Source organism: Mesoplodon mirus (assembly GCF_964341445.2).
Source record: "Mesoplodon mirus genome assembly, chromosome: 7".
NCBI lineage: Eukaryota > Metazoa > Chordata > Mammalia > Artiodactyla > Ziphiidae > Mesoplodon > Mesoplodon mirus.
In genome coordinates this window covers 67,878,548-67,905,704 of record NC_138983.1, presented here as the reverse complement: position 1 = coordinate 67,905,704, position 27,157 = coordinate 67,878,548, and the positions used below count along the sequence as shown (strand labels likewise).

Below are 27,157 nucleotides of genomic sequence, written 5' to 3'. Positions count from 1 at the left end.
ATGACTAGGAAACTGAAGGCAGCATTACACCGTAAGCTTCAGGTATTGTATGGAATCTGATGAGAGTTCATGCTCAGCTACACTTTATAAGCCTGTGGGCTGCAAGCCTTGTTTGTCAGGCATGGCTGAAGGGCTCTGCCTGTAGGAAAGGGATGCTGACTTCAGGTAAACCACAGACCCTTGGTTACAACCTCGTGGGCTGAGCAGCCAACAGCCCACCCCCACCCCGCCCCTGGCACAGTCAAGTTTGCACAGAGAACTCACAGCACAAAACTGGATTAAGGATGGGCCAGCAAGGGACCTCCTACAGACCCCAAACTGGAGAGGGTGCCAACCACCACTGGAATATGTTGGAAACGTGGCACCTGTTAACTCAGATGCCACCCATGACACTGCTCCTGACATTAAATTTAGCAAAATGAAAATCCACCCACTTCCATGGAAGTGGACAACACTCTCAAGTGGTAATTAAAATCAATAATAAAATAAAATAACACTTTTTCCTTGGTGCAGGCCTATCTCTCTTGAAAGATTTCTTCAAGGCCTGTCACATGGTATAACTGGAGGCTGTGCCAGTTAACAGTCTCCTGACACAGTTCAGGCAGCTTAGTTCTGAAACTGAATAATGCGTAGTAATGTGATGGATGTTGACCAACAAAGCCTATTACCTAGATTTTAATTGGTTCAACATTGGCATATTACTCTGGATAATAAACGCATGTAACAAATTTCTATAAGAAGGGGAAAGTTTGCCACATTTATAGAATATCTATCTCCTCCGTTCCCCACTAAACACATGCTAGAAAGGGATACACCTCCTTAGGCTGCTGTGGCATCCATATGTATCAGCCCTTCCAGCTCGGACCTGGTAAGGGGCCTGGGTGGGTAAATATGATGGGCTGGGTGGCCAGGGGAGGGACAGGACTTACACCAAAAGCTTCATCCTGAAGGCCACTCTGCACCACCAGATATTTTATGAGGGGAGTGACAAACTCCTATTTGCATTTTAGAAAGGTAATAGGACTGAAGGAGGGTTAGTCCTTGGAAGCTCTTTTTTCCTACCATTTTAGGATTATGAGTGTTTGTGGACTGAGTGAAAGGAGTTAGAAGAAAAATACAGGTAGAAGATGCAGTCAAAAAATAGAAGCTTCCCAAGGGATTTCCCTGGTGGCCCACTGGTTAAGAATCCACCTGCCAACGCAGGCGACACAGGCGACACGGGTTCGAGCCCTGGTCCAGGAAGATCCCACGTGCCACGGAGCAACTAAGCCCGTGAGCCACAACTACTGAGCCCGTGTGCCACAGCTATTGAAGCCTGCACGCCTATAGAGCCCGTGCTCCGCAACGAGAGGCTACCGCATTGAGAAGCCCAAGCATCGCAACGAAGAGTAGCCCCTGCTTGACACAACTAGAGAAAGCCTGCACACAGCAGCAAAGACCCAACGCAGCCAAAAATAAATAAATAAATAAATAAATTTATTTTTAAAAAGAAAAAGCATCAAATATTCAATGGCATTTTGTTTAAAAAATAGAAGGTTCCCAAGAGGCATAAAGTGTGCAGTCTTATGAGGAAGGAGACACAAGGCCAAGCCTGTACCAAACTGAAGTTCACTTGGCCTTCTCTGGGCTGTGAGCAGTAGCAGGGGACACAGGCTCTGTTCTCACCACTAAGGGACAGCTCCACTCCAACCATCACCAGCCTGGCCACTGAATAAAGATGGTTGCTTGACATACAGAACCAAAAGAGAAGGAAGTAAGGGAGGGAGGGAGGGAGGGAGAAAGGAAAGAAGGAAAAGAAAGGCGACATAAAAAAGGAAAAGGAGGGCTTCCCTGGTGGCGCAGTGGTTGAGAGTCCGCCTGCCGATGCAGGGGGCACAGGTTCGTGCCCCGGTCCGGGAAGATCCCACATGCCGCGGAGCGGCTGGGCCCGTGAGCCATGGCCGCTGAACCTGCGGGACCGGAGCCCGTGCTCCGCAACGGGAGAGGCCACAACAGTGAGAGGCCCATGGATCGCAAAAAAAAAAAAACGGAAAAGGAAACCTTTGTCTGCAGCATCAGGTTCATTACACTGCAATTATTAGCTGTGTCACAGGCACAGGTAGGTCTTTGTGTCAGACTAATTTAGATCCTGTTAATGAAAATTACTTCCTCTTTACAGAACCTGTACCCCATGTGGTTTTCTGAGGTGCAGATGAAGTATTCAATTAAGCACAATTTGAATAAATGCCAATTATGCCCTGCTTTGAGTCCCCCCTTTGAAACATCCTTGTATGTGCCCTGGTATAGACAGGAAGGCAGATCAACAATGTTTCTCTTCACAGTCAAACCCAGGGATGGGATTTTAGGGACAACTGGTTTACCTTGTTGGCTACAAGATAGCAATGCTGTCAGTGGAGAGAGTACAGGAGCCAGACAAACAGTTTTCCCCTGGCCCAGGCTAAGTCATTCCTGTCTGACGGTTTTTAATTAAGTCTTATTCCTCCTGAGTGAGAGGCTACTGATCCCTCCGTAGTTATTTGGGGAATCATAGGGTATCAGCCTCAAGAGAGGTTCTAGGTAAGAGGCAGTGTAGCATAGTGGCTAAGTGCATGGACCAACCTATTCCAAATCTTGGCTCTGTCATTATTTTCCATCTGACCTTGACCATGTTACTTAACCTTTCTGTGTCTTGGTTAATGAAGTATATTCATTTTCTATTGCTGCTAAAATAAATTACCACAAACTTAGTGGCTTAAAACAACACAATTTTATCTTGCAATTCTGGGGGTCAGAAGTCCTAATTGGGTCTTATGGAGCTAAAATCAAGGTGTTGATGGAGCTGCATTCCTTCTGGTGGGTTTAGGGGAGAAGCTATGTCCTTATCTTTCCCAGTTTCTAGAAGCTACTCACACTGCTTGGCTCCTGGCACCCCATTACTCTGACCTCTGCTTCCTCAGTCACATCTTATTCTCTCTGACTCTGACCCTTCTGCCTTCTTCTTATAAGAATCCCTGTGGTTACACTGGGCCCACATGGATAATCCAGGATAATGTTCCTATACCAAGACCCTTAATCATATCTGAAAATATCTCTTTCACCATGTAAGGTAGCCTACTCACAGGTTTGGGGAGGGGGCATTATTTGGCCTACTACCAAAGATAAAAAATAAGATAATAAGACTGTGATAGGTATTAAGGGACAATGTTTTGTCAAGCACCCAGATCATTTGTTAAATAAAATGAATACTATTTGGCCCCAGGGAACAGAATCTGAAAGGACCCAGGCCTTGAAAGATTGTGTCAAGTACCATCCAGTACAACACCCAGTGTTGCCAAGATGTCAGGCTGATGTGAGATCCCTCCCAAAGGGAGGCAAGGTACCAGAACAGGAGAAGCCCTTCCCAGCAGAGAACCCAACAAACTTTGTGCTCATTACTTTCTGTGGCATTTTAAAATCGTTTTTCCTCTGGCCTCCCAAAGACCTTAGGAACATTGAGGCAAATAGCGAATTGAGGGCTTCCCTGGTGGCGCAGTAGTTGGGAGTCCGCCTGCCGATGCAGGGGACCCGGATTCATGCCCCGGTCCGGGAGGATCCCCCATGCCGCGGGGCGGCTGGGTCCGTGAGCCATGGCCGCTGGGCCTGCGCGTCCAGAGCCTGTGCTCCGCAACGGGAGAGGCTGCAACAGTGAGAGGCCCGCATACAGCAAAAAAAAAAAAAAAAAAAAAAAGCAAATTGAACCAGAGTAACAGGGGCAATCCCATGTCACTGACTCAAGAAGAAATGCCCCCATGTGGTAAGAGGGAGGATGGCAAAGCCTTTGACAATAGCAGACACGTGGAGGAAACGGTTTACTCTGTGCTTGTTCCGGGAACACCTGGCCACAAACCAATCTCGGGCTCATCTCACATCCTTAACAACGGCTCAGCAGTCAGCCCTGATCACACCTGGACTCTACCTCTGTGCCTTTCCTTTGCTCTGTCATAAACTAACACTGAGGACCATACCACTTAAAAGACAAGTGAGGAATACCCAAGATACCCAAAGAGAGACAGGTGCTCTGATCTGATGGAGCTTATAATGCAGAAAATCTGACATACATTTAATGAAAAGTTATGATTGCTTTTATGCTGTGCAGTAATTAGGACAAAAAGGCCAAGAGTTCATAGAACTGAAATTAGAATTACTCTTTAACTACTGATGGAATATTGAGATTTCTACTGTCACTGTGTTAACTCTCTAAAGCTCTGGCAACCATGCCACCCTCAGCCCTGAGACCAGCCAGCAGAGGAAGTCCCACTGCTTCTCTGTCCTGCCCTCTTCCCTCCACACCACTTCCTCCATCAAAGAGCAGAAAGAATCAAGACAAGAACAGTGGTCTGAAGGATGAAGGGCTCGGAGAGAGGGAGGGTGTGGTCTATTTTAACACACTTTCTCCCTCAAGGCCAGCGAGGCAAGGGGGTCCAGGAGAAGGCCCAGCCCGCTCCCTCCCTCTGATAGGCGTGATCAGGGCCCCAGGAGATGGGAGGGCTGGACAAGCATGGAAACCAGGAGGGCACCTGCCTAGGCCCCGAGACAGACACTGCTCCCACCCTCTGGTCCCTGGTCTTCTCACAGACAGGCCTGGCTTTCCCTCCTCACTACCAAAGGCACGGGACTGGAGGGCTGAGCTCTGGGTTTAGGAGAGAGAGCCACAAAGGCCATAAAAATGCCTTAGATGTAGGTCCCAAACTGTTGGTAAACTAAACCAAAACACTCTCCCTGGGGATTGCATCGAGTTTGAGGTGTCAGTCTCACAGTATTAGAGAGCATGGAAACGCCAGACCATGTTCTCTTGGCTTAGTTTTCCCTTGGCTTTATAGGGAGAGGTTCCTGGAGCAAATCAGGACTGGGTACTGTGATCCTGGGTTCTTCCAAGCCTCTCTGGATCGGTAGATATGCATATATAGTCATATGCAAACAAACTCCACTGCTTTAAGTGGCTTATAGTCTCTCTCTCTCTCTCTCTCTCTCTCTCACACACACACACACACACACATGCATGCACACATACACAGTACAACTTGCAGAAACTGACACACAGATTGAAACAATACACACCAAGCATTGACTCATGCCACATTACACTCACCACCACATTAACCACATTTCCTGACCCTACCTTCCTGCCCCAATCAGATTCCTGACAGTCTCTGTCTGGACCCATCCCAATCTCTGGTTCTATCAGAGACCCCTGGCCTGCTCATTACTGAGTATCTCTTTGGTTCTAACTACTTTATGAGCATTATGCCATCTAATCATCATAATGGCACAAGGAGGGAGAAAATATTAGTATCCCTATTTCACAGATGAGGGAATTGTGGCTCAGAGAGGTTAAGCAATTTGTCTAAGGTCACACAGCTAGGAAATGGAGTCAGGATTTAAACCCAAAGCCTGTACTGTTTCTACCATGTCATATATGTATGTGATAGGGCTGTATAAACTATAGAGGGCTTTTGCAATGTAAGTCAAAATTGCAATCCCTGGTAACTGACATTTCTGATAAATGGACTCCTGATAATGGTATTCACAGAGAGGGCTCAGAAATGCTACAAAATCTGGACATTCTAAAATGCCAAGCAGACAATGTGTCTTCATGGGAAGTGAATATACCAGCACGGTCCACCTCTGTGAAAGCAATTAATTTCTAAAGGCCATAAAGTCATGTTCAGTGAAAGTCTCTGCTGTGGCTTAGACAGGATAACCGCATCCCTTTCACCCTAGGTTGTCACAGCTCGACAGACAGGGCAGAGGTGAGCCAGTCCTTTCCCCCCACCCTATTATCACGCCTGTAGCTGGATGTCCTGGGCAGCATGACCCCTAGAAAATACCTCCTGGGGATGAAAACACAGGCCACAGAGGGCTTGTTAGGCAGGAAGTGCTTCTGGATGCCTGACCACATCCAGCTCCCCTAGATTAGCAGAGGGGTGTGGAAGAGCCGCTTAATTTGTTGGACAAATTAATTGGACTCAGTTTGCTGGGTTGATGGAGGGGTTCTCGCTGAGATGTTCAAAGGGAGGCGGACAAATATAGATCCAAGACCCAGTGGCTCTGCACAGCACTGGCGTCACTGGCAGACGCATTACCGGAAGCCTCACGGGCATTTAATCTCCTAAGTGTTTCAGGAGGCGGTAAGCACTTCAGAGTCTAATTCATCTTCTTTGTCTTCATTACTGGGAGCCCTCTGATCACCTTAATCCTCCCTCTGCCAAAGGAAAGAGCCATTTGTTTCTTTAATGGGTCTTCTCTCACTAGCTAAGTGGTTGCTCTGAGTCAGGGCTGAAGGTGAGGCCATCCTGAGGACAGAGAAGAAGAGCCTGGCTCAGCCTGGGGCGGTGGGAAGTGGGGGTGGGGTGGGGGGGGAGATGGGGGGATGGTGGAGACAGGGCGGTGGGAGAGTGTGGCAGGAAAACGCCTGACTCCAGATTCAGAAGGAACTGCCATCTGCCTAGAGCTTGACTACATTCTCCATCTCCCCCCACCCTGAGCCCCTCCTTCCTAGGAATCAGTGAGGTTCCAAGAGGGGGCCAGTCACTCCTCAGGATGAAAAAGGGTCTGTACACATAGAGGCACGGGATGTCTAAGCTGGAAGAGACCATCCCACTTTACAGATAAGGACACTCCCCTCTGAAGGTTCCCCATTCAGGGCTGAGTACCACACATTCAAAGGCCAATAATAATAACAGATAGTGGCTTCCATTTATTTCCTAGTTTCTGTGTGCCAGGTACTGTACCAAAAGTTTGTACTAGTTTATTCAATTCTTATTTTATCTCTGTGATATGTATTATTCAACCCCATTCACAGATGAGAAAAGTGAGGCTCAGAGTGAATTGCCCAGAGTTACATGATTACGTAGTAGAGAAGCTTTAACCGCATGTCATCTGATCCCCTAACCCCTGTTCTTACTGCCTCGCTACTGGATTTTGTATGAAATGACTAGAGTTGGCTACAGGAGAGGTACTTGAAGGGAAAGGGACCTAAAATCGTGTCAGGTAGGTGAGAGACCCAGCAACTGGAGGCGTCTAGCTGAAGAAGAGAAGAGGAGGAACAAGGCCGATCATGCAGAGTGAGCCCTCCAGTCCCACGCCCCACAGCCAAGGACAGTGACTGCAAAGGGCCAGCCCCCCTCAGGAGCCAAGCAGCCAACAGCCAGCCCAGTGAGCCACCACTCCTGATCTGTTTGTACTGCCATACCTTGTCCTTATGGGGCTTGTCCAACTAAGAAGTGAGAGATTGAACAGGAAAGGAAGTCTGGAACTCCATCATGCAAGGCTTGGAAGCCCAAACTGCAGGTTTTGGATAATTCACTATCTGTGCTATTCCTTGCAACACCAAGTTTGAAAAATAATGATAGTCATCACTTACAGAGGACTTAGTAGGGACAAAGCATTCTATCAGGTCCTTTACATGTATTATCTCACTTGCCCTCACAAAGACCCTGCAAGGTAGATGATAAAACCAACACCCAGGAGGCTGTGACTTCCCAAAGTCACCCAATTAATAAATGGCCCCAGACAAGATTGACATTCAGTCTCTCTGACTCCATTGCTCCACTACCTCCTCTTCATTTTCAGAGATGGCAGCAGATACGAGTCAAAGACCAAGGTCTATGTCAGGCCAGGATTCAGCGCTGGCTAGCTGAATGTCAACCATATGATTTGGGGGATACTCTCTTGAGCCTCAATACTCTTTTTTTTTTTTTTTTTTTTTGCAGTACGTGGGCCTCTCACTGTTGTGGCCTCTCCTGTTGCGGAGCACAGGCTCCGGATGCGCAGGCTCAGTGGCCATGGCTCACGGGCCCAGCCGCTCCGTGGCATGTGGGATCTTCCTGGACCGGGGCACGAACCCGTGTCTCCTGCATCGGCAGGCAGACTCTCAACCACTGCGCCACCAGGGAAGCCCACCTCAATACTCTTATCTGTAAAATGCAGCAGATATTATCAGCCTCACAATATTAGTAGAATCTTCATATGCAAATGCTTATATACTAGAAATTCTCTCTGAATGGGAGTTTCTATGGTTGGCTGCCTTTCCACAGGTGATTCTAAAGACAAGAAAGAACTGATGAAGTGCCATCCTACTTCTTCCCTTTCACGTCCTAAACAAGCATTTATAGAATTTCGCCAAGGGTGCCAGCTCTGGGCTAGAGACCTGAAGAAATCCTGGGGAAGTATAGAACACAGACCACGACCTCAGGGGGATAAACATGAAATAACTGAAAAGGAATAAATATCATTGGAAAAGTCAACACTGCATTGTGAGGTGTGGCCTCCAAGAAAAGGATGATCCCGGGGAGCTGGGGGCATCTGGGAAGGCTTTCCCGGAGTTGCTGGGGTAGGAGCTGGCACGTGAAGCTGTGGCAGCTTTGACTGGATGATGAGGCTGGAAGAAAGAGGTGGGGCTGGGGAGCTGGGTTGCAGACAGGGATGAGCTGAGTTGGAGGCTGGAGGATCATCTAACACAGTGTTCAGGCACCTGGTTGAATTTACAGAGAACTAAAACCCACCAATCCACTGCCCCCACCTCTGGAAGAGAAATGGGAGGCTGAGTACAGCAGAGGTGGGACAGGATGGAATTCCATAACCTCAGAACTCAAAGGCCATTGAAAACCCCCTCATTCAATGTTTTCAAACACATTTAGTAGTAAAATCCTTTTTCCCCAAACAAGACTTTACATGGAGCTCAAATATACAGAAACAAACAAACAAACTGTGACTGATATAGGGGTTGAGGCCCAGAAGCAAGGCTCTGCTCCAAGACCCTGTTTCACAGAGGCAGAGAAAGGAAAAAACTCACTGCAGGTATAATGTCAGACAGGCAGGTGCCCACACGGCTGGATACAGACCTTTGGAGGAGGTCCAGGGATCTTCCCATGGCACCTCTCTGCCTCTTAGGATGGACAGGTCTGGATGGAGATGGAGGAAGTCTCTCTAGTGGTTGGGATGGGAGAGGAGGCTGGGAATGGGCTTGTGGAGATGCTCCAAGGGCAACAAGGCATGTTGAAAACATATTCCTCTACCTTCCCCCAGATTGCTACTAACAGGACCGACAGTGAGCTGCAGCCATGCTGCCCCCCAGAACCTAAGCCCTGGCCTCCTGCCCTCTGACTTCATGCTTACAGGCTCTGGGCCTGGCCCCCCTGAGCTGCTCACCTGGTCCCGGGTGTAAGGCGTGTCTACTCTCTGCTTGTCGCTGCAGGCCTCCAGGAGGACGCGGATGGCCTTCAGTTGCAGGAGCATCTCACAGGCCATCGTGTCAAAGAAGGTGATGTTGGCAAGGGCCGCAGAGGCCAGCAGGAAGACTTCCCCAGACGAGGCCTCTTGGCACAGCTCTGGATGGTGAAGAGGAAGAAAACAGCTTCACTGCCGAGCGCTTTTGTATCAGTTACCTCATTTGGTTTCCACAATAGCTCTGGGAGAAAATGTGGGCAGGTGTTATAATTCCCATTTTACAGATGAAGAAAGTAGTTACTGGAGAGGGAAAGGTATCTTCCTACATAAGTAGCAGGGCTGGCATTTGAAACCTTATGTGTGCATCCTAATCACTCCATCCAACAGGTATTTACTGAGTGAACACTATGTACCCGGCACCCTGGTGTTTTGGGATGGGCTGGCGAACAAAACAGGTCAGGTCTTTGCTTCTGTTAAGCTTACATCCTACTAGTGGGCAAGACAAAATGAATTTTTAAAAAGCTAATATAAATAACTGCAAACTAATAAATGTGAAGGAGGAAATAAACAAGTGCTAAGACGGAGAATAACTAGAGGCCCATTGGGTGCATAAGGAAGGTCTCCCTAAGAAAGTGACTTTACTGCTGAGACCTGAGGGGAAAAAAAATGAAGCAGTCATGAGAATATTGTGGGGAAGAGCATGTTCCAAGCCAAAGGAACAGAACGTACAAAGGCCCTGAGGCAGGAAAGAGCTCCTAGTCCATGTGTGTGTCTCCAGTAGCGTACACTAGACCTGCGGAATTTGCCTTGAAGAAGAGGCTGAAGTTAAAACATAAAAACACTACCTCTTGGGGCTTCCCTGGTGGCGCAGTGGTTGAGAGTACGCCTGCCGATGCAGGGGACACGGGTTTGTGCCCCGGTCCGGGAAGATCCCACATGCCGCGGAGCGGCTGGGCCCGTGAGCCATGGTCGTTGAGCCTGCGCGCCTGGAGCCTGTGCTCCACAACAGCAGAGGCCACAACAGTGAGAGACCCACATACCACAAAAAAAGACAAAACAAACAAAACAAACAAACAAACAAACAAAAAACACTACCTCTCCAGCTGCCATCAGCAAAGTTTCAGGATTTCCTTTTGGTCCCAGGATAAGGGTCACCTGGCTGCAGGAAAGTCCTACACCAAGCCCCTGAATGTCAGGCTCTTTCTCTCTGATTCTAGTGGCCGTTACCCAATCCTAACCATATACCCCCACTCACCATCTGTAATTGTACTGAGGGTCTTTAAGGAGGAGAGGACCACCCCCAAACCCTGCATCCCTTCCCCACCTAACACATTCCCCCATGGGCTCCACATGACCTAGAATGGACTCCTGCCTTGGAGAAGGCATAAAAGGATCCATGGTGCTGCCCACCCAACCCAATGGACCTGACTTCTGACCCTCAGCTCCAACTTGACCGCTAATCAAGGTGCTTCCTGGGTCCACCAGGCCCCTCCTACTGACAGCACCGCTATGAAAATACAGGGAGAGAAGCCATACTTCAAGAAAACAGCCACAAGAGAGAAAGAAAGCTTTAGGGGCAGAGTTGAGCTGTGTTCTATCCTGATCTCTAGTTCTTGCTTCCAAAGAGTCTACTTCTAGGTTCTGGCATTAAACCTGACACCTCTTGGCACCTTCCAGGGCATGCAGTTTCTGGTCCCTGCCTTTAAAGGGACATAAAATAGCATTCGTTGAACCGCTGCAGTGTGTCTTACACAGTGCCATTAATTTCTGAGCACCCTTAGCGCAGAAAGTGGTCGCCTTCATTTAGATGTAGAAGCTGAGACTCAAGAGAAGCTGGTAGTAGCAGAAGCAGCTACCTCCGATTGAGTGTTAATTCTGTGCCAGGCACTGCTGTACATTCTTTACCTCACTAACTCATTCCATCCTCACAACAACCCAATTTTTTATCACAATTTTATAGACGAAGGAACAGAAGATTCAAATGTTAAATGATTTTCCCAAAACTGTGGACCTGAGGAATGATGGTAATTTGGGAGGGAGGGGGCTGGAATCCAACTGCTTGACCCCAAAGTCCCCACTCTTTCTACATTCCAGGCTGCCTCTTGTCTCTAGGCCTCTTTGCCTCATTCCCAGTGATGCTCCTGTAGATCTAATTTCATTTCTATCAGGAGGGCAATGACTGCTTCTGGCAATGCTGCTCCCCAGCCCAGGTATGACTATTAAAATACTTAGCATCTTGATCTAGCCACCCTGGGCTGGGGCAGCACATTAGCCAAGGAATTAAGAACTCTGATTTCCCTTTTCCAATGACTGTTTTATCCTCTGATTTGGGGGGAACCACGAGGGCCAGCCCTTCCACGCCATCTCCCTACGTCCAGGGTTTGGGGTAAGACCATACAACTCACAGCCCACTTTGTTGCAAGATTTCTTCTAGGTCCGAACACCCACCCTCACTCTTATGAGTCACCGTTGCTGCCAACACAGCAATTATTAACACAACCATCTAAGTGCCTTTTAATTTTAATGCACATTTATTTGAACTACAGGCTGAATCACCTGGGATGTGTTAGGAAGATTAAATTGAGGATTCCAGTGACTCATTTATAAATGTTTCCAGGGAATGGCAAGAAATTGGAGGACTATTTCCCACCAAAGAACAGAGCTCTGGCTACCTGCCCAGAAGATAAATCCCATCTGCTGATGCTCAGAGCAGACTCCACCATGCATCTTCATCAGGGTGAAATAAATAGGGAGACTCCTCTTCTCTGGGGAGAAATCCAGCCCGGGCAAAGTAGAAATGGACATATGGCAATAATGAAAGGTTGTTTGGAATATATATGTTTTGATTTAGTATTTGCTATCATTTATAAACTGGGAGGTTTTCCATAAAACTTAGGATTTCTGTCTTTTTTTAAATTGGCCTTTCCTACATGGCAACAATGAACTGGAATTTATCAGTGATTGCCCCTCTTTAGTCACTGCACGTGCTTTTAAATTCAATACAGGACGCAAATCTCCTTATTTTCTTCTTCCATCTGGCCTCTTCGCCTCATTTATGTTTCCTGCCTGGCTCTGGCACATGACTGAGTACAACACCACTGGCGTAAGTGAATCCTAACACTGTTATGTGGCCTTGAGAAAGTTCCTCAACCCTTCTGGGCCTAGGTTTCTTCTCTTATAGGGTGGGCATTAAACTTGATGGCCTCTTGCATTCCTTCCAGCCAAGACTTTGAACAACTGGCTCCTGTGTTTTCTCAAATTTGAATCAATGTAGATGTTGACAAGTTGATTTCTCCCAGCCTGGCCTGTGGATGCCACGACCACAGTAACTATAATCAGCCATTAAAAATCAACTTAACTGATGCTTCTTGCATGCAAAGTACTTGCAGATCTGAAAATTCTAGAGCTAGAAGGAACCTTGAGAGAAACAGGTCCTGACCCCTTGTTTCATATAATAGGAAAATTGTAAAGTGAGCTCTGCAATGTGACATGGCAAAATCTCTCACAGCCTGCACAGGGCTGCCAGTCAGGGGCTTTTTGTTGGATGGATTTATCAAGGACAAAAATCCAAGTCCAGGTGTTCTGACTCCAAGTCCACTGTTCTGTGCTGCTCCTAAATTTGTGCTATTCCAGATATTCCCAACCCTGCTTTGGTAACTCCAAACACCAACCCTAAATTTTCTGATATCAATTTTCATTCAGTTTCAATGAGATAAAGATAGAGAGTGACAGAGAAAGGGATCGAAGTAGAAACCCAGAGCATTACCAGAACTTATCAAAGAAAGGATGTGGTTTGCAAAACAAGTTTCCTGAGGATTGTCATCCAGGTGAGTCCTCCTAACTCCTGCAGGTTTGCAGGAAGATTACATTCTAGATATGGGGCTCTGATTCTCCTGCCAGGAGCACACACGTCTGAATAGGGGACCCTAAAAGAGTCAAAGTTCTCAGGGCCCCAGGAAGTGAGGCCAGTGGTGGGACTGCAAGCAGCAAGTGGTGGGAAACAGCTGCTCTCTGAGAAGCCGCTTGCCCCCAGTTATTGCTGCCACATTCGCTGGGTACTGGGTACCATAGACTGAGATTTCAGGAACAAAGCCCATCAGAATCTCTCTGGATAAGGATCTTAACCTCAACATTTGAGGCCCCACTCTTCCCTGGGGCTTGTCCTGTTCTCCTATTTCAAAGGCCAATTAATCCCAACCTGAACTCAATCCAAGGAGCTTCTTGGAGGGCTGCAAACATTTTAATAGAAGACTTGACAACAGAGCTCTTTAAGGCCTGACTCTGATACTTCAACGGTGGGATTTCAGCTAGTGTGATCTTTGTGCAGGAGATATGTAGGTGCAGTGAGTGGGGGTGGACAGGGAGACCTTCCTGTCCTTCCTAAAGACAATTGTGACAAGGCCCTCCTCACCCAACAGTCCCCTCCAGCCCCGGATGACTCACTAACGAGAGCTGTCACGATCTCCTCCATGCTCTCCAGGAAGCTGCTGAGGTGCTGGGTGAAGGGCAGGTGTGGGGAGGTGACTTGGGCGACCACAGCCGCAGCCTCAGCCCGCGTGGCTTCTGAGTGGCTGTCGTCCGTCAGGATGTCGGCCAAGCACAGAACGCCATCCACCTGCAGATGGAGAGAGGGCACAGCCCTGTGCATCCTGGGAGAGCACACGCTCAAGATAATAATGAGACAGACTCCCAGTCCAGCCTGGACCCCAGTGACTCTGGGGGCTTATCCTTTGGCTCCAAAGAGATCATTGACTTCCCATGGCATCTTAGATAGCGGACATCAGCAGGCGTCCAGGGGCTAGGCCAGGGCATCCACCACAGCGAATTGTAGTAGAAAGAATCTCTTAGAAGTCTCACATCCCTGAGTTCACATCCTAGCTCCCTCTCGCTTGGTCACTCAGCCTCTCTGAGACTGTTTCCTCATCCACCCACAAGGTGTGAGGAGTTCAAGAGATGAAGCAGGTGATGCTGGATCCAGAAGCGATGCTTAACTATGTTGGCCCCTCCTCCCCTCCTTGGGTCAGCAGCAGGCTGAGCTCAGCATCTTTCCTCTCGCATCTTGTCCTCCACCACCTTCCCCCGCAGAGAGAGGGCTGCTCCCCTGGAGGCCTTGTTCTCTCTGCCCCACCAGAGAGAAACAGACCTGGACAGAGTGGAACCTGAATGCCAGATAAAGGCTGCAGCTTCCAGTTCTGCCCCAGTCGGACTTGCTCTTGGCATAGTAACTTCTGCTTACTGAGCGCTTGATATAAGCCAGCTACACTGTGCATGTGTTACTACACCATTAATCCTCATAACAGTCTTCTGAGGGCAGTGCTGTTATATACAGCGTATGTGTTATTATACCATTCATCCTTTTAATAACCTTCTGAGGTCAGTGTTATTATTATCTTCAGTTTACAGATGAAGAAACTGAGACAGAAAGGTTCATTGACTTACCCAAGATTGCAGACTTTAAAAGCAGTTGGTCTGGGATTTGAACCACAATGATCTAGCCTCAAAGCCCATGGTTTTGAAGAGGCATCACACTGCCTTCTAAGACGTGACACCTGAGCTCAGACCCCAGCCTCCAGCAAAGGTGAGCAGGTGAGATTTGTTTAGAGAAAAGGCAGTAACTTGCCAAGGTTAGCTCAGCAGTGCTCCTGCAGCCCTTCGACACCCCAGGACACCCGCCTGCCTGGGGACCCTGCCACCAAGGGCCAAGGAGACCTCCCCTTGTGAGGGGTCGGAGGGGGGAGGGGCGAGGCAGGGAAAGAGCCAGGGTGAGGTGAGGTGAGGAGGAGCCTGAGCTGTTGCCCTACACCTGTCGAGGGCCCGGGCTCCTGTCCCTGCTCCTGTCCCTACTCCCTTACTTCCTGCCACTCAGCTTCGGCTGCTCTCCAGAGGCTTCATTTTGTTTGACTAATTACCCCCACCATGTTCTGGGCCTCCCTTAAATGCTCTTGGGAGCCTTAGGTCCATTAATTGTGAAAGCACTTGGCAATCTCAGACTCAAAAGAGACAAATGTGGAAACAGGAGCCCGGGGAACTGTCCGCAATAAAACTCACCTGGATGTGCTTAATAAAAGAGCAAACAGGAGCCAGCAGCCCCTGCAGGACTGGGCTCGTGCCAGGTGTTTGACTAACAGGCCCCACCTGGGCCCAGGGAAGGACATGGGGGCTGCTCTGGGCCTAGAAACAGGGAGCACCCCTCTTGCTGCCAACCTAAGATGCCTCTTAGGCTTGTCTGGTTTGTCCCCTTCCTCCTTCCAGCACCATCCAAGGCAGTAGCTAGGGAGCAACAGGGTCTCTAGTGGGGGAATGTCTCAGCCAATCCTATTCCCTAATCTCATCTTGGATGCAGACGGAGTTGCATGTCAGACCCAGTTGGGAACGCTGGTCAGACCCAAACCTAATCCCCAGTGTCTGCTGGGAGATGGGTCAATCTGAACACACCAGAGAGGCCAAGAGGTTGATGGTCCCGGAGGGTCTGTGCCCCCAGGCCCTGCACTCTAGGCATGCTTCCCAGCCCAGACTGCTACTCAGCAAACTCACTGAGCACCATCTTCCTGAGCACATGCTGAGTGCCAGGCTTTGCTCTGGAGCAGTGGGGCAGGGACAAGTGACCTGTCCTCAAATGACTATTGCACTATGTGACTTCTGGTGAGGATGCTCCGTGGGAGGCCTCCTGGAAGCCACTCTGACAGTGCCCACAGCCCAACTCGGGGAGGGTGGACCTCCTCGGAGCTCATGTCCAGGTACATCTACTGTCATAACAGAATTTATCACACTGGATGGCCAAGTTTCTCCAAGTGGCATCTGTGGATGACACCAAACTCACTAAGAATTTCTTCAAAACACATTCCTAGGCCGCACCCAGACCTATTCAACCAGGCTCTCTGGCGAGGCCTGGAATCTGCTTTTTAACAAGGTCTGAAGCCGACTTTATACACCAGCAATTTGGAGAAGCACCCTGGGATGTGATTCTCCACTCCCTTTTCTGTCTGGCTGTCTCTGACATCTTCCTGGAAGCTCTGCAAGCCTGGGGACCACAGCCTGTGTACCCGTGACTTCTCTAGGGCTTGCACATAGTAGGCTTTCAATAAAGGGGAAAAAATGCAAGAGAGAAAATGGGACCTAGGTGTGTCCTAAGTGAGGACACACTTTAGATAAGCGAAGGTAAAGAAATGGCATTGCAGATGGAGGGGGTATCGTAAGCGAAGCCCACTATAGGAAGGGGCAGCTTTGGAGAACAGCCGGCTTGGGAACATGGATTCCACAGATTCCTGACCCCAGGAAAGTGACCCTGGATTGTCATGTGGGCCAACTGCCCAGGCCTCTGGCTCTGATGCCACTAACTGGCCACTTGGCCTCCTGCTAGCAAGCTGCCACCAGACCAGATGGATCTCCGTATCCATCACCGTCTCAGCAACTCTCACCCAGTCCAGCTTATCAAGCAGAAGGCCCTGAGGGGCCCTCCCAGTGCCTGAACCAATTCCTGTAGTGTCAGAATATGCACAGGCTCTGGAGTCACACCTACCTGGGTCTGAATCCTGCCACCAGGACAATTACTAGCCAGACAATTTTTGGTACCTACTTTGAGCCTTTATATATAATGGGAATAAAAATACCAACCCCAGAGGATGCCGAAATCTGGAATTGTTAACTAAGAGAATGCATGTACAGTGCCTGCCACATGGTGGTGCCATTACTCCACCTTATCCCCACCTGGCGGTTGCAGTCATCTCTCCTAGACTTGGGGCCCTGAATCCTAGCTCGCCTCACTTTGCCTGCCCCAGCTGAGGTCTCCCAACTGGGCTTCTCTCCAGGGCTCCTTTCTGCAGTCTCCTCTGGGCCTGAGACTCCATGGAGAACCTCAGCCCTGTATGTTGGGGCCCACAGGTTTACCTGCTTGCTTGGACAACTTTGGGTCATGCAGCCCAGAACTAGAACTTCTAAAAGGTCAGTGACTCCTCTTTTAATACCTGACCAGGGACAATAAGATTACTAATTACAATTCCTGAGAAGGGAACAGAGAGAAAAAGTACCACCCATGCATCTCTAATGTTCAACAAACAGTAACTGAGCACCTTATCGTGAGAGATGCTAAACTAAGCAGACTAGTACAGAGATGAATACAGAGATGAATCAGGAATAAACTAAGAGATGATAGAGAAAGACAGACACATAGAGAAACCAAAGGTGGGGGGTGGAGGGAGAGATCATATGCTTAAAAGGATTGGGGAACTTGACTGGTACAAAACCCAGCCTGTCCATTCCTCTCTTATTTGGCCTGTCTGAATCACCTTCCCCTGCTGAGAACTCTCTCTACCTAGGCCTCTTTCTTTCCTGGGCCTCCACAATACCCATTTTTGGGCTCACCTCCTCCTAGCTAACTGCTTCTTCTTCTTTTTTTTTTTTTTTTTTGCGGTACACAGGCCTCTCACTGTTGTGCCCTCTCCCGTTGCGGAGCACAGGCTCCAGACGCGCAGGCTCAGCAGCCATGGCTCACGGGACCAGCCGCTCTGCGGCATGTGGGATCTTCCCGGACCGGGGCACGAACCCGTGTCCCCTGCATCAGCAGGCGGACTCTCAACCACTGCGCCACCAGGGAAGCCCCGCTAACTGCTTCTTAGCCACAGGTTTTGCCATCAGCCCACTTTGTACCACCTCAGTCAATAGCACCCAAACCCAAATGGCCTCAATGACTCACTGTGATGACCCCCTAGCCCTTCAGCCCTGACCTCCTTTCCCAAGATCCACATCTACATTTCCAGCCTGCTACTGGGTCTCTTGATGTTCAGTTCTAAAACTAATTTTCCGGGATATTTCACAGGCATCTCAAACCCAGTTCACTTGCAGCTGAACTGCTCATCTTCCCTGCCTTCCCTCCTTGCTCCCTCTCAGTCCCAGGTGAGAAGTCACCTCCTCTGTGAACATGCACCTTCCTCCCCCAGACAGAGGGTCTCTGTTCTCCCAGCTGCCACACCACTCTGGTGTGCCCACAACTAGAGCACTTATCGTGCTGGATCATCCTCCCCAGCTTACATGCCCATCCCTGCACTAGACCGGAGCTGCTCAGAGCAGCTCCTGTACTGAATCTTCTCTGGTCTCTAGTACCCAGCTGAGGCCTGACACACAGTGGTTAACCTGTGAAGTGTGGGCTGAATGATGAGGAAACAGAGGCACAGGGTGGGGAAGAGACTGTCCAGGCTACGAAACAAGGTAACGCCAGGGCCGGGACTCCCATTCTCATCTCCCCGCTCCTGGTTCTGTGGCCCCTCTGTGGGGCCTTTGGTGGGGCAACGTAGGGAGAAGCTGGTGAGAGGGCCAGGGTCAGTGAGGGCTGCTCAACTCAGCTCCAGGGAGGGCCTGGGAGCAGCCCAGCCTGAGCCAGCTTCCTCCAACCCTGATCCCATTTCTGGAACGTCTCCATCCCCAAATGCCCACTTCCCATCCTCAGTCATCAACTTAATGATGCCAAGAGAACAATCCAATCAAAGCACTTTCACATCCCTAAAGAAATTGCTGCTGGGAGCACTTAGAGGTAATTAGCTTTTACCTAGCGTGGAATGGACCTGGGCAGAGGACAAGCTTTCCTCACGGGAGGGTGCTCACGAGTTGGTGAGGATGGTCTGGCCTGGTCACTACCTGGGCCGTAGGACTGATGCAACAGGAATCTGCTACAGAGGGAATGGGTGGACTCGGAGAGTCTCCCTGGGCAGTGGGAGAAGGAGCGTGGAAACCACGCAGTTGAGGAATCCAAGTGTACTGTAAACATCACATCCAACTTATGAGCAATGTCCTCCTACTGGTTTTTGGAAAAGCATCAGTGGTGGCTTTAATGTGAATATCAAAGGGACACTGGCTAGTATACAAAGGCCCATCATATATCACTGGTGCTGGTCTGCTTCTTCCTAATTCCTTTTTGCATGTTTACTTTTTAGGGAAAGACAGAGGAGTTGATTGTTGTAACAGATAAACAGATTCATGCAAATGCAGTGATAACTCAGCCTCAGTGGGGGAGCATGAGCTAAAGACCCCCCGACATTTCCTCCTTCACCTTTCTGTCCACTTGGACACCAAAAGCCTGCAGAACAAATAAAAGACAAGTGGGAACCACAAAGCAGTTGGAATCCTGCTCATGGATGGATCTGTCTGCCCAGAGTATAGCCAAAGGGAAAATTCAGTCACAGTCAGAGAGGGAAACAGGGTCATGCCCGAGGAAGCAAAGACAAGTGTGGGCCAAGGGACAGGGCAAAACATTCAGTGGAATAAAGGAAACCACAGGCCAGAAGCAGGATCTGATGAGGGCAGGGTTCAGGACAAATTCTGTGAACAATGTGAGGGGTTAAAGGCTCACTTTATAAAATGACGTATTTGTTCTAAGGAGTGGTGGTAGAGCTGGGAGCCCAGCAGAAGGCCACAGAAAGTGAAACAGGCCTTCAGGAGGATAACACTATCTCCCTCCCAAATGAACACATCCAGACCCCACTCAACTTCTTTTGCTTTTTCAAACAAGAATCTTTGATTAAAAGCCAGATGTCAAAACAGACACAAACAAATATGAATATGTAATAGGGAATGGAACAGTGGATGAAAAGGATTATATAACCAGCTTGGCAGCAAAGTCAGTGAGGTGAGTTATTGAGGTGGAAAGAAATCAAGAATTAAATCACTTAAGAATATAAATGGAAAATAATTTCCCTGTCAAGCAAGTGATTTTCCTTAAAGCAGATTGTCGAAAAGATGCTCTGGAGGCATTGGGTAGTGGAAGGAGTGGAGTTTGTGAGAAGGTATCAAAAGGTCACTAAGAAAAAGTTCATTTCCCTTTGGGTGAGGGTTACGAGGCATGTGCTGATGTGAAAGTACCAAGTTTTCAGCAAAGCACTACTGGCACAGCTGGGATCTGAACTGTGCCAATGGGCTTCGAGATCAGTGGTTATTTGCCTGGTTCTCAGAGGATTAGAATCACATGGGGAAGTTTTAAAATACTAATGCCTGGGCTTCACCACCAGAAACTCTGATGTCATTGGTCTTGGGTGGAGTCTTGGCATCAGTATTTTTAAAGACTCCTCAAGTGACTCTAATGGAGATCCTGGGTTAAGCATCTCTCTTCTAGAGGTAGCTGTGGTACAGTGGAAGTTGCACAAGCCTAGGAGTAAGAAAAACCTGGGTTCATAACTCAACTGTGCTACTTGCTGACTTGTTGAAATGAGCAAGTTACTCATCTTCTCTAAGCCTCAGTATTCTAATCCTTAAAATGATAATATCCACTTAATGTAACAGTGAATGAAATATCAAAAGCATTCTCCCTGAAATCAGTAACAAGACAGAGATAGCCACTATGGGCACTCCTATTTAACGTTTTACAGTGGCCCTGGCCAATGCAACAAGACAACAGAAAGAAATAAAATGGTATGATTGCAAAAGAGAAAGTGAAACTGTCATAATTTATAGATCACAGGATTGTGTACATGTGTACATAATCCAAACCTGTATAAAATCCAAGAGAGTCTACACATCATTAAAATTAATAAGTGAATTTAGCAAGATCATTAGACACAATATTCAAAATTGTATTTTCTATGTATTAACAACAATTAGAAAATAAAAAATTTTAAATAACACTTACATTAGCATAAAAACATACCTAGAAATAAGTCTTAAAAAAGATATGCAAGATGTCGACACTAAAAACTTAAAACATCACTGAAATTAAATACAGTCTATATAAGTAGACAGGTATGCTGCATTTATTGACTGGAATACCCTATACTGTTTAAGAAGTCAATTATCCCAACATTTATTTACAAATTTAAAGAAATGCCAATCAAAATCTCAATATCTTAAATTATATATAGAAATGTAAAGAACTTAGAATTACCAGGATAATCTTAAACAAGAACAAAATTGGAGGATCTATACAACCAAATATTAAAATTTATTATAGACTACAGGGACTCAGCCAGTGCCATATTGGTACAAGGATGGAAAGAAAGATTAACTGAACAGAAAAATAGGCCAGAAACAGATTCATACCTGCATCATAACTTTACCTACAATAAAGGCACCACTTTAATTCAGTGGTGAAAAGATGGTCTTTTTGATAAATGGTGCTGGCTCAGTTGGATATCACACGGAAAAACACTGAATCTTGAACACCAAAAAAATTTAATTTGAAATAGACCATTGACCTAAATGTGAAAAGTAAAATAATAAAGCTCCTAGAAGAAAAGACAGGAGACTCTCTTCATGATTTGGGGGAACACAAACCTTTCTTAAATGGAGACAAGAAGCACTAACTACAAAAGAAAAGATCAATAAATTGGACTTTATCAAAGTTAATTTCTATCCATCAGAAGACACCATTACGAGAATGAAAAAGCAAACCACGGACTGAGAACATGTACTCTCAATACATGTATCTGACAAAGGGTTTGTATGTAGAATATGTATTTTTGAAGCTTATAAATTGATAAGAAAAACAACGCATTTTTTTAATGGGCAAAAGTGTCAAACAGACATTTCACAGACGATAACTGAATGGTCAATAAGGACATAGAAAAATTGCTCAAAATTATTACTTGTCAGGGAGATGAAAATTAAAACCATCATGAGAGATCACTACATGTCCAAGCAGGCCACAGGCAGGGCACTGCATGTCCAGCTATCACAAGGCTTCAAACTAATTACCTGTACTTTTTTTTTTTTTGGCCATGCCCAGCGCGGTACATGGGACCCCCTGCACCCCTGCAGTGGAAGCACAGAGTCTTAAACACTGGACTGCCAGGGAAGACCCAAACTAATTATTTGTACTCTTAAAGTAGCCCAAGGGAGAATGAAACACTTCTTTGGAAAGTGTGTGTTCATTATCTGTGTGGGTCCTTTCATTGCCCCTCTTTCTCTTGTCCTATGTCTCTTCCTCTTCCTCATCATTCTTTGCTCTCCTCGTCTCTGTCTCTGTGTGTGTGACCAAAGGACCCACCACCTGCTGTCAAGGGAGGGCGGATGCTGGTTCCTGCTGCCCCTGTGCTTTGAGGCTGGCCTACTCTGTGCTGTTGGTGCCAGGCTGTTCCCAGGAAATGGGCCCTCCCTCATTAAACTCTGCCCCGAAACCTGCACATTCTATCTTCCCTCAATCTCCTCACTGTCTCCCCTCCCTGCTATAGCAACTTCCTTTCCCCTGCTGGCCTCCGAGCTGGCACTGGCCCTACTCCAGAAGCCAAGGGGAAGCCAGTGCTGATGGTGCAGGCCCCACCTCTGCACCCTATCCAGTATCCTTCCCTGTGGCACAGCCTCCCTTCTCCCCAACACAAGCGGCATGGCCGGTCTGCAGCTGTTACTCTTGTCCACCAGGTGGCGCTGTTGCACAGTGCATGGGGACCCGAGGCCCGGCTGAGCTGAGCTGAGCCTTCGCCCGCTGCTGCATTTAGGACTGAGGCTGCCCTCTCCAAACTCAGGTTAGGAGTGCAGCACAGCCCTGGAGCCAGCAGGGCCTTCCTTCAGTCTGGACGATACTGGCCCCTAATCTCTAAGTGAATCTCACAGGGAGAGGAGGGGGGAGCGGGGCAGAGTGCCTAATTCTGTTCTCTCCTCTTCACATCCTGGCCTCCCTCAAGTCCCCCCACCCATACCCTCAAGGCAGATGGAAGGGGTTGGGAGACTTGGCAGGTGGGGAAGGGAATGAGCCACACCCCCTCTAGAAAGCCCCTTTGCAGGGCTGAGGAAGGTGACAGTGTCAGTCCCCACTTCTGTCTGCCTGTCCACAGTCACAGCACAGACAGCTGACCTGGCACCCTCGGGTTCTCTGCACAGTCCGCCATCCAGGGCAGTTGAAGGCCCACACCTGGGGGCGTGAGAGCTGGCGGAAGCTGATAAGCGTAGGTGGGCTGAGCCCCAAAGAAGGGTGAGGAGACATCTGGATCTCATTCAGAGGCATTTTCTCTCTCTCTCTCTCTAGGAGCTACTACAAGGTAAAGAAGGGGCTTCAAGTCAAATTAAGCAGAGTTCTTGCCTGGCATCCATAGGTCCTCTCTCTCCCCACCCAGCCTCACTTATTTAGAACTGATCCATGAAGATAAAGTAGCTGCCTCGCTCTGGAGTCTGCACACAACGGTCCTTGTCGGCTAAGCGGGTGGGGGCAGAGCAAACTGAACCTATAAGCAAAAATGGGGTTCTCAGCCCCAGACTCTGCCTCTGCCAGTGTCTCTATGCCTTCCAGCCTCAACTTCCCCTTCTGTAAAATGGGCATGACCATTTCCCCCTGCCTTCCTTGCAAAATGATCGTTTGAACCAAATGAGCAAAAGGAACTGGTTTACATTTTTTTGCAGATTTGACTTATTTCTGACCATCTGCAGCCCTACAAGGAGCAAGCGGTGGAGAGAAAGTCCTGTAAAACAGCAGCTAGAGGGACAGATCCTCCCCACCATCCCCCAGAATCTGCTCCCTCCTGCCCAGGGTCTCTGGGTCCAGGCCTCCCTGTCTGCAGCCTGGCCCTTCAGTTGTCAGGGCATCTCAATCCCAAGAAGCTGCCCCAGGAAACGGGGATGAGGTGAGAGAGCTGCCTGGAGACAGGCAGCAATTTCTCCATCCCTCGCCACTGATGTTTTTCTCCTCAGACTTGAAGTTGAGCCCTCCTTCCCTCCCCGCTGCTCATCATTAATTTCTCCATCGATTTTCATTAAACTCTCCTCTTGGCTCCAACACAGGATGAACTCCTTATTTGAAAAAATGAAATAAGAGGGAGGGGGTGGGAATTAAAAAAATCTCTTTTGAAAGCAAGATTGTCTCTGGTCTCAAGGCTGGAAGAGGCAATTACTAGAACCATCTTGGAGGTTGTCTGAGGCTGTCTGAGCATTGGGTTTGGAATGCCCCCCACCCCTTACAGCCCTAGATTCTAGGCTCCTGTCCAGCCCCAGCCCCTCCCTGGACCCCAGTCCCCAGTCCAGCTCTAGTCCCCAGCGCCCTCATCCTGGCCCCTGGCTCTGTCCAACCTTGACTGCTGCAACAGCAATGCCCTGAGAGTCCCATTACCCACTCAAAGCAACCTGGAGCTCTGCCAGGGCCATGGCAAAATCCCAGGACTCAGGCTTTCTGGGAACATCGCAGGATTTTCCCCAGACCAACCCGAAAAGGTGAAGACAAACAGGCCAGGAAAGAGGGAAGGGAAACAGACACAGGCAATTTCTTCCTCCAAGGAGGCCCCACCTGCATTGCTGCATCACATCATCATGGCAGCCCCACGGAGGAGGTGTCATCCCTCTTTATAAAGAGGAAACCGAGGTTCAGAGTGGACTCGCTTTCTAGCCCCCTCTCAGCCTCCCCCAAAACCAGCAGTTCTCCCCCTTGGGAATGCCAGTCCACCTTCCCAGCTCTACTCTGCCCCAAGGCTGCCCTGAACAGTCCAGGTGGGCTAGGTCACCTGGCCACCGGACGGAGTTGGGTCCATCTGCTCTCACTGGGCTGTGTGGCTCTGAAGCCCTCACTCCCTCTTTGGCCCTCATTTTCTTCATCCCATCTTCTCCAAAGTGGGTCTCAGAGAACACTGCCTCCTCTTCTGGGCTCCCCCAACTCACTGAGCACAGAGTTCCGAAAAGACTTAGAGCCCCACTGGCCTACCAGCCAGCTGTGGAGTCTCTCTGCTGAGGCCACTTTCCCCTGGCCTGCCTGGGAGCTCCACCTTAGTCCTTGGGGCCCAGCTCCACTGCTTCCTTGCTGCTGCCTTCACCAGCACCCCGGGCACAGGTGGTACCACCAGCCTGCGGCTTCTGATGGCCATGGGGCTACCACTTGGCCAGCCCAGGTGGGAGACAGGGAACACAGCTGCCTGTCTCTCCTCCCAGAGCCCAGCGCAGGGGCTGGGGAATGAAGGGTGACTGTCTGCTGAGGACACAGGATAGACTTCCTGAAACTCGCTGCCCCGGCAGGAGCACAATGGTGAGAGGCTGTGGGCAGGATGAACCAGACCTCTGAAAAGAAAGCGTGGAGCCTTGAAAGACCCTTCAGGCACCTCTGCAGAGGCCTTTGTTATGTCTTGACATCTTGCTGCTCCAGACCTGCTCGGGGAATATCCACGTCTGCCCTCTTCCCGGACCAATACCCAAAGCCTGGTTCCCTGGGAGCCATTGCCCTGCAGTCCCCACCTCAAAAGGGCCAGCTCTTCCCAGGTTCGCGGAGTATAAAGAACATGGGCTTTAGAAACCAGCCAGACGTGGGTTTGAATCCAAACTACACATTCATGAGCTGAGGGAACACAATCTCTGAGTCTCAGTTTCCTCGCCTGTAAAATGGAAACGTTGTAGGGACTCGTGCTCCAGCCCCACTGACTTCTCCACACTGTGCACTGGGCAGCATCTATGGCCACGCTATCCCCTCCTGCTGGCGTGCCAGAGCTCTCTTCTCCACCAAACCATCATCTTCTTCAGGCCACTCATGTTCAAAACCCCGGCAACTGGCATCACACCCGCCAAAATCAAAATAGCTACCATTTATTCAGTGCCTAGTGGGTGCCAGGCACCAGGTTACTGCAATCTATTTATCTCTGACAGCCCTGGGAGGTAGATTTCATCATGCACATTTGATTGATGAAGAAACCACACCTCTGAGAAGTTAAGTAACTTGCCCAGGGAAATGTGTCCAAGTTCGTAGGTGGAAAAGCCTGAATTCCCATCCAGAAGAGCCTGACTCTCAAAGGCCACAGTTTTCCCGGAGCTGGGCTGCTTCACAACAAATGTATGATGACGGAATGAATTAGTAGCGTGATGAGATGGTGAAGGACTGAGTGAGCAGGCAAGGAAGAGAGTGAGTTGAAAGTAAGTGAACAACTGGATGACAGAGAAAGAAGAAACAGGTGACTGGGTGAATCTATGGCCACTCGAATGCTCCAAGCCCAGCAGAGCTCGGGCATCACGCAGCAGGGCCAAGGATGGATGGGGTGTCTGGTGACCTGACTAGACTCACACTCCGCAGGGGTCTCTGTGTGATTTAATGAACCACTTTAAGGTTGGAGGGAAGCAGTGGTGGGTAGCCGCATGACAGAAATGGATTTTAACCAAATCCAGCACATTTCTTGCTGCCAATTAATTACGGGAGCCTCAGGGAGGAGGCTAGGCCAGTAAATCAGGGGGAGGCTGGGACTTTGACATTATCTAAAGAGGGCACGAACTGTGCCGGGTGAGTGGGCAGCAGGCGAAAGCCCCAGGGCACCTGCTCCCCAGCTCACCTCTGCCTTGCCTGTCATGCTGCGGCTTCTGCAAATCAGCCTGTCCCTGGATATCATCACCTTCCATCCTAAACGTGGACAACGGCTGACCTCACCAGAGCATCTAAGGCCAGCGCTCAGCAGCCGGATCACAGAGCCCACGTGGGCAGGACCTGGGGGAGGGACAGGTGATCCAGGCCCCCCTGGGTGTCTCTAGAACATCTCACAGCTTTGGAAGCAGCATGATGTGGAGGAAAAGAGCATGGACCTTAGCCTCACGTATTGGAGTTGAGTCCTGGGTTGGCATAATGGTTCACAGCCCAGGCTGACTCTGGCTCAGCAGAGCTGGGATTAAATGATCGCCAGGCCATCTATTAGCTGTGTGCTCTTGAGCAAGTTGCTTCACTTCTCTGAGTCTCCCTTCCTTCTACAAACAACATGGATGATAACAGCACCAATGGATTAACGATTAAGTGACACCATGAAAGGTGGGGTTTAACAAAGTGCTTGTCCAAAGCAAGTATTCGATAAATGTTATTATCCTTTTAGTCATTGTCATGATGCCCTTATTACCTGATAGAATAGGGGTCGATAAACATTTTCTGTAGAGGACCAGATCGTAAATGTTTTTGACTTTGTGGGCCTCATGGTCTCTTGCAATTATCTAATTATGCTGTTGTAGAGAAAAAGCAGACATAGAGAACACCTAAACAAAGGAGGCTGGCAGTGATCCATTAAAACTTTATGGATGAAAACTTTGAATTTCACATAATTTTCATGTGACACAA

At 48.8% G+C, this 27,157-nt stretch overlaps 1 protein-coding gene across 3 annotated transcripts in view; it reads right to left on the bottom strand.

The window, feature by feature from the left end:
* Nucleotides 1-27,157, bottom strand: part of INSC (INSC spindle orientation adaptor protein) — a 126,202-nt gene that overhangs the window by 13,252 nt on the left and 85,793 nt on the right. For all 3 annotated transcript variants that reach the window (XM_082628670.1, XM_082628672.1, XM_082628671.1), the window contains exons 8-9: nt 13,630-13,801; nt 9,169-9,347 (exon numbers count right to left, since the gene is read on the bottom strand). In XM_082628670.1, coding sequence (XP_082484796.1) covers nt 9,169-9,347; nt 13,630-13,801 — 351 coding nt within the window. The remainder of the gene's footprint in view (nt 1-9,168; nt 9,348-13,629; nt 13,802-27,157) is intronic.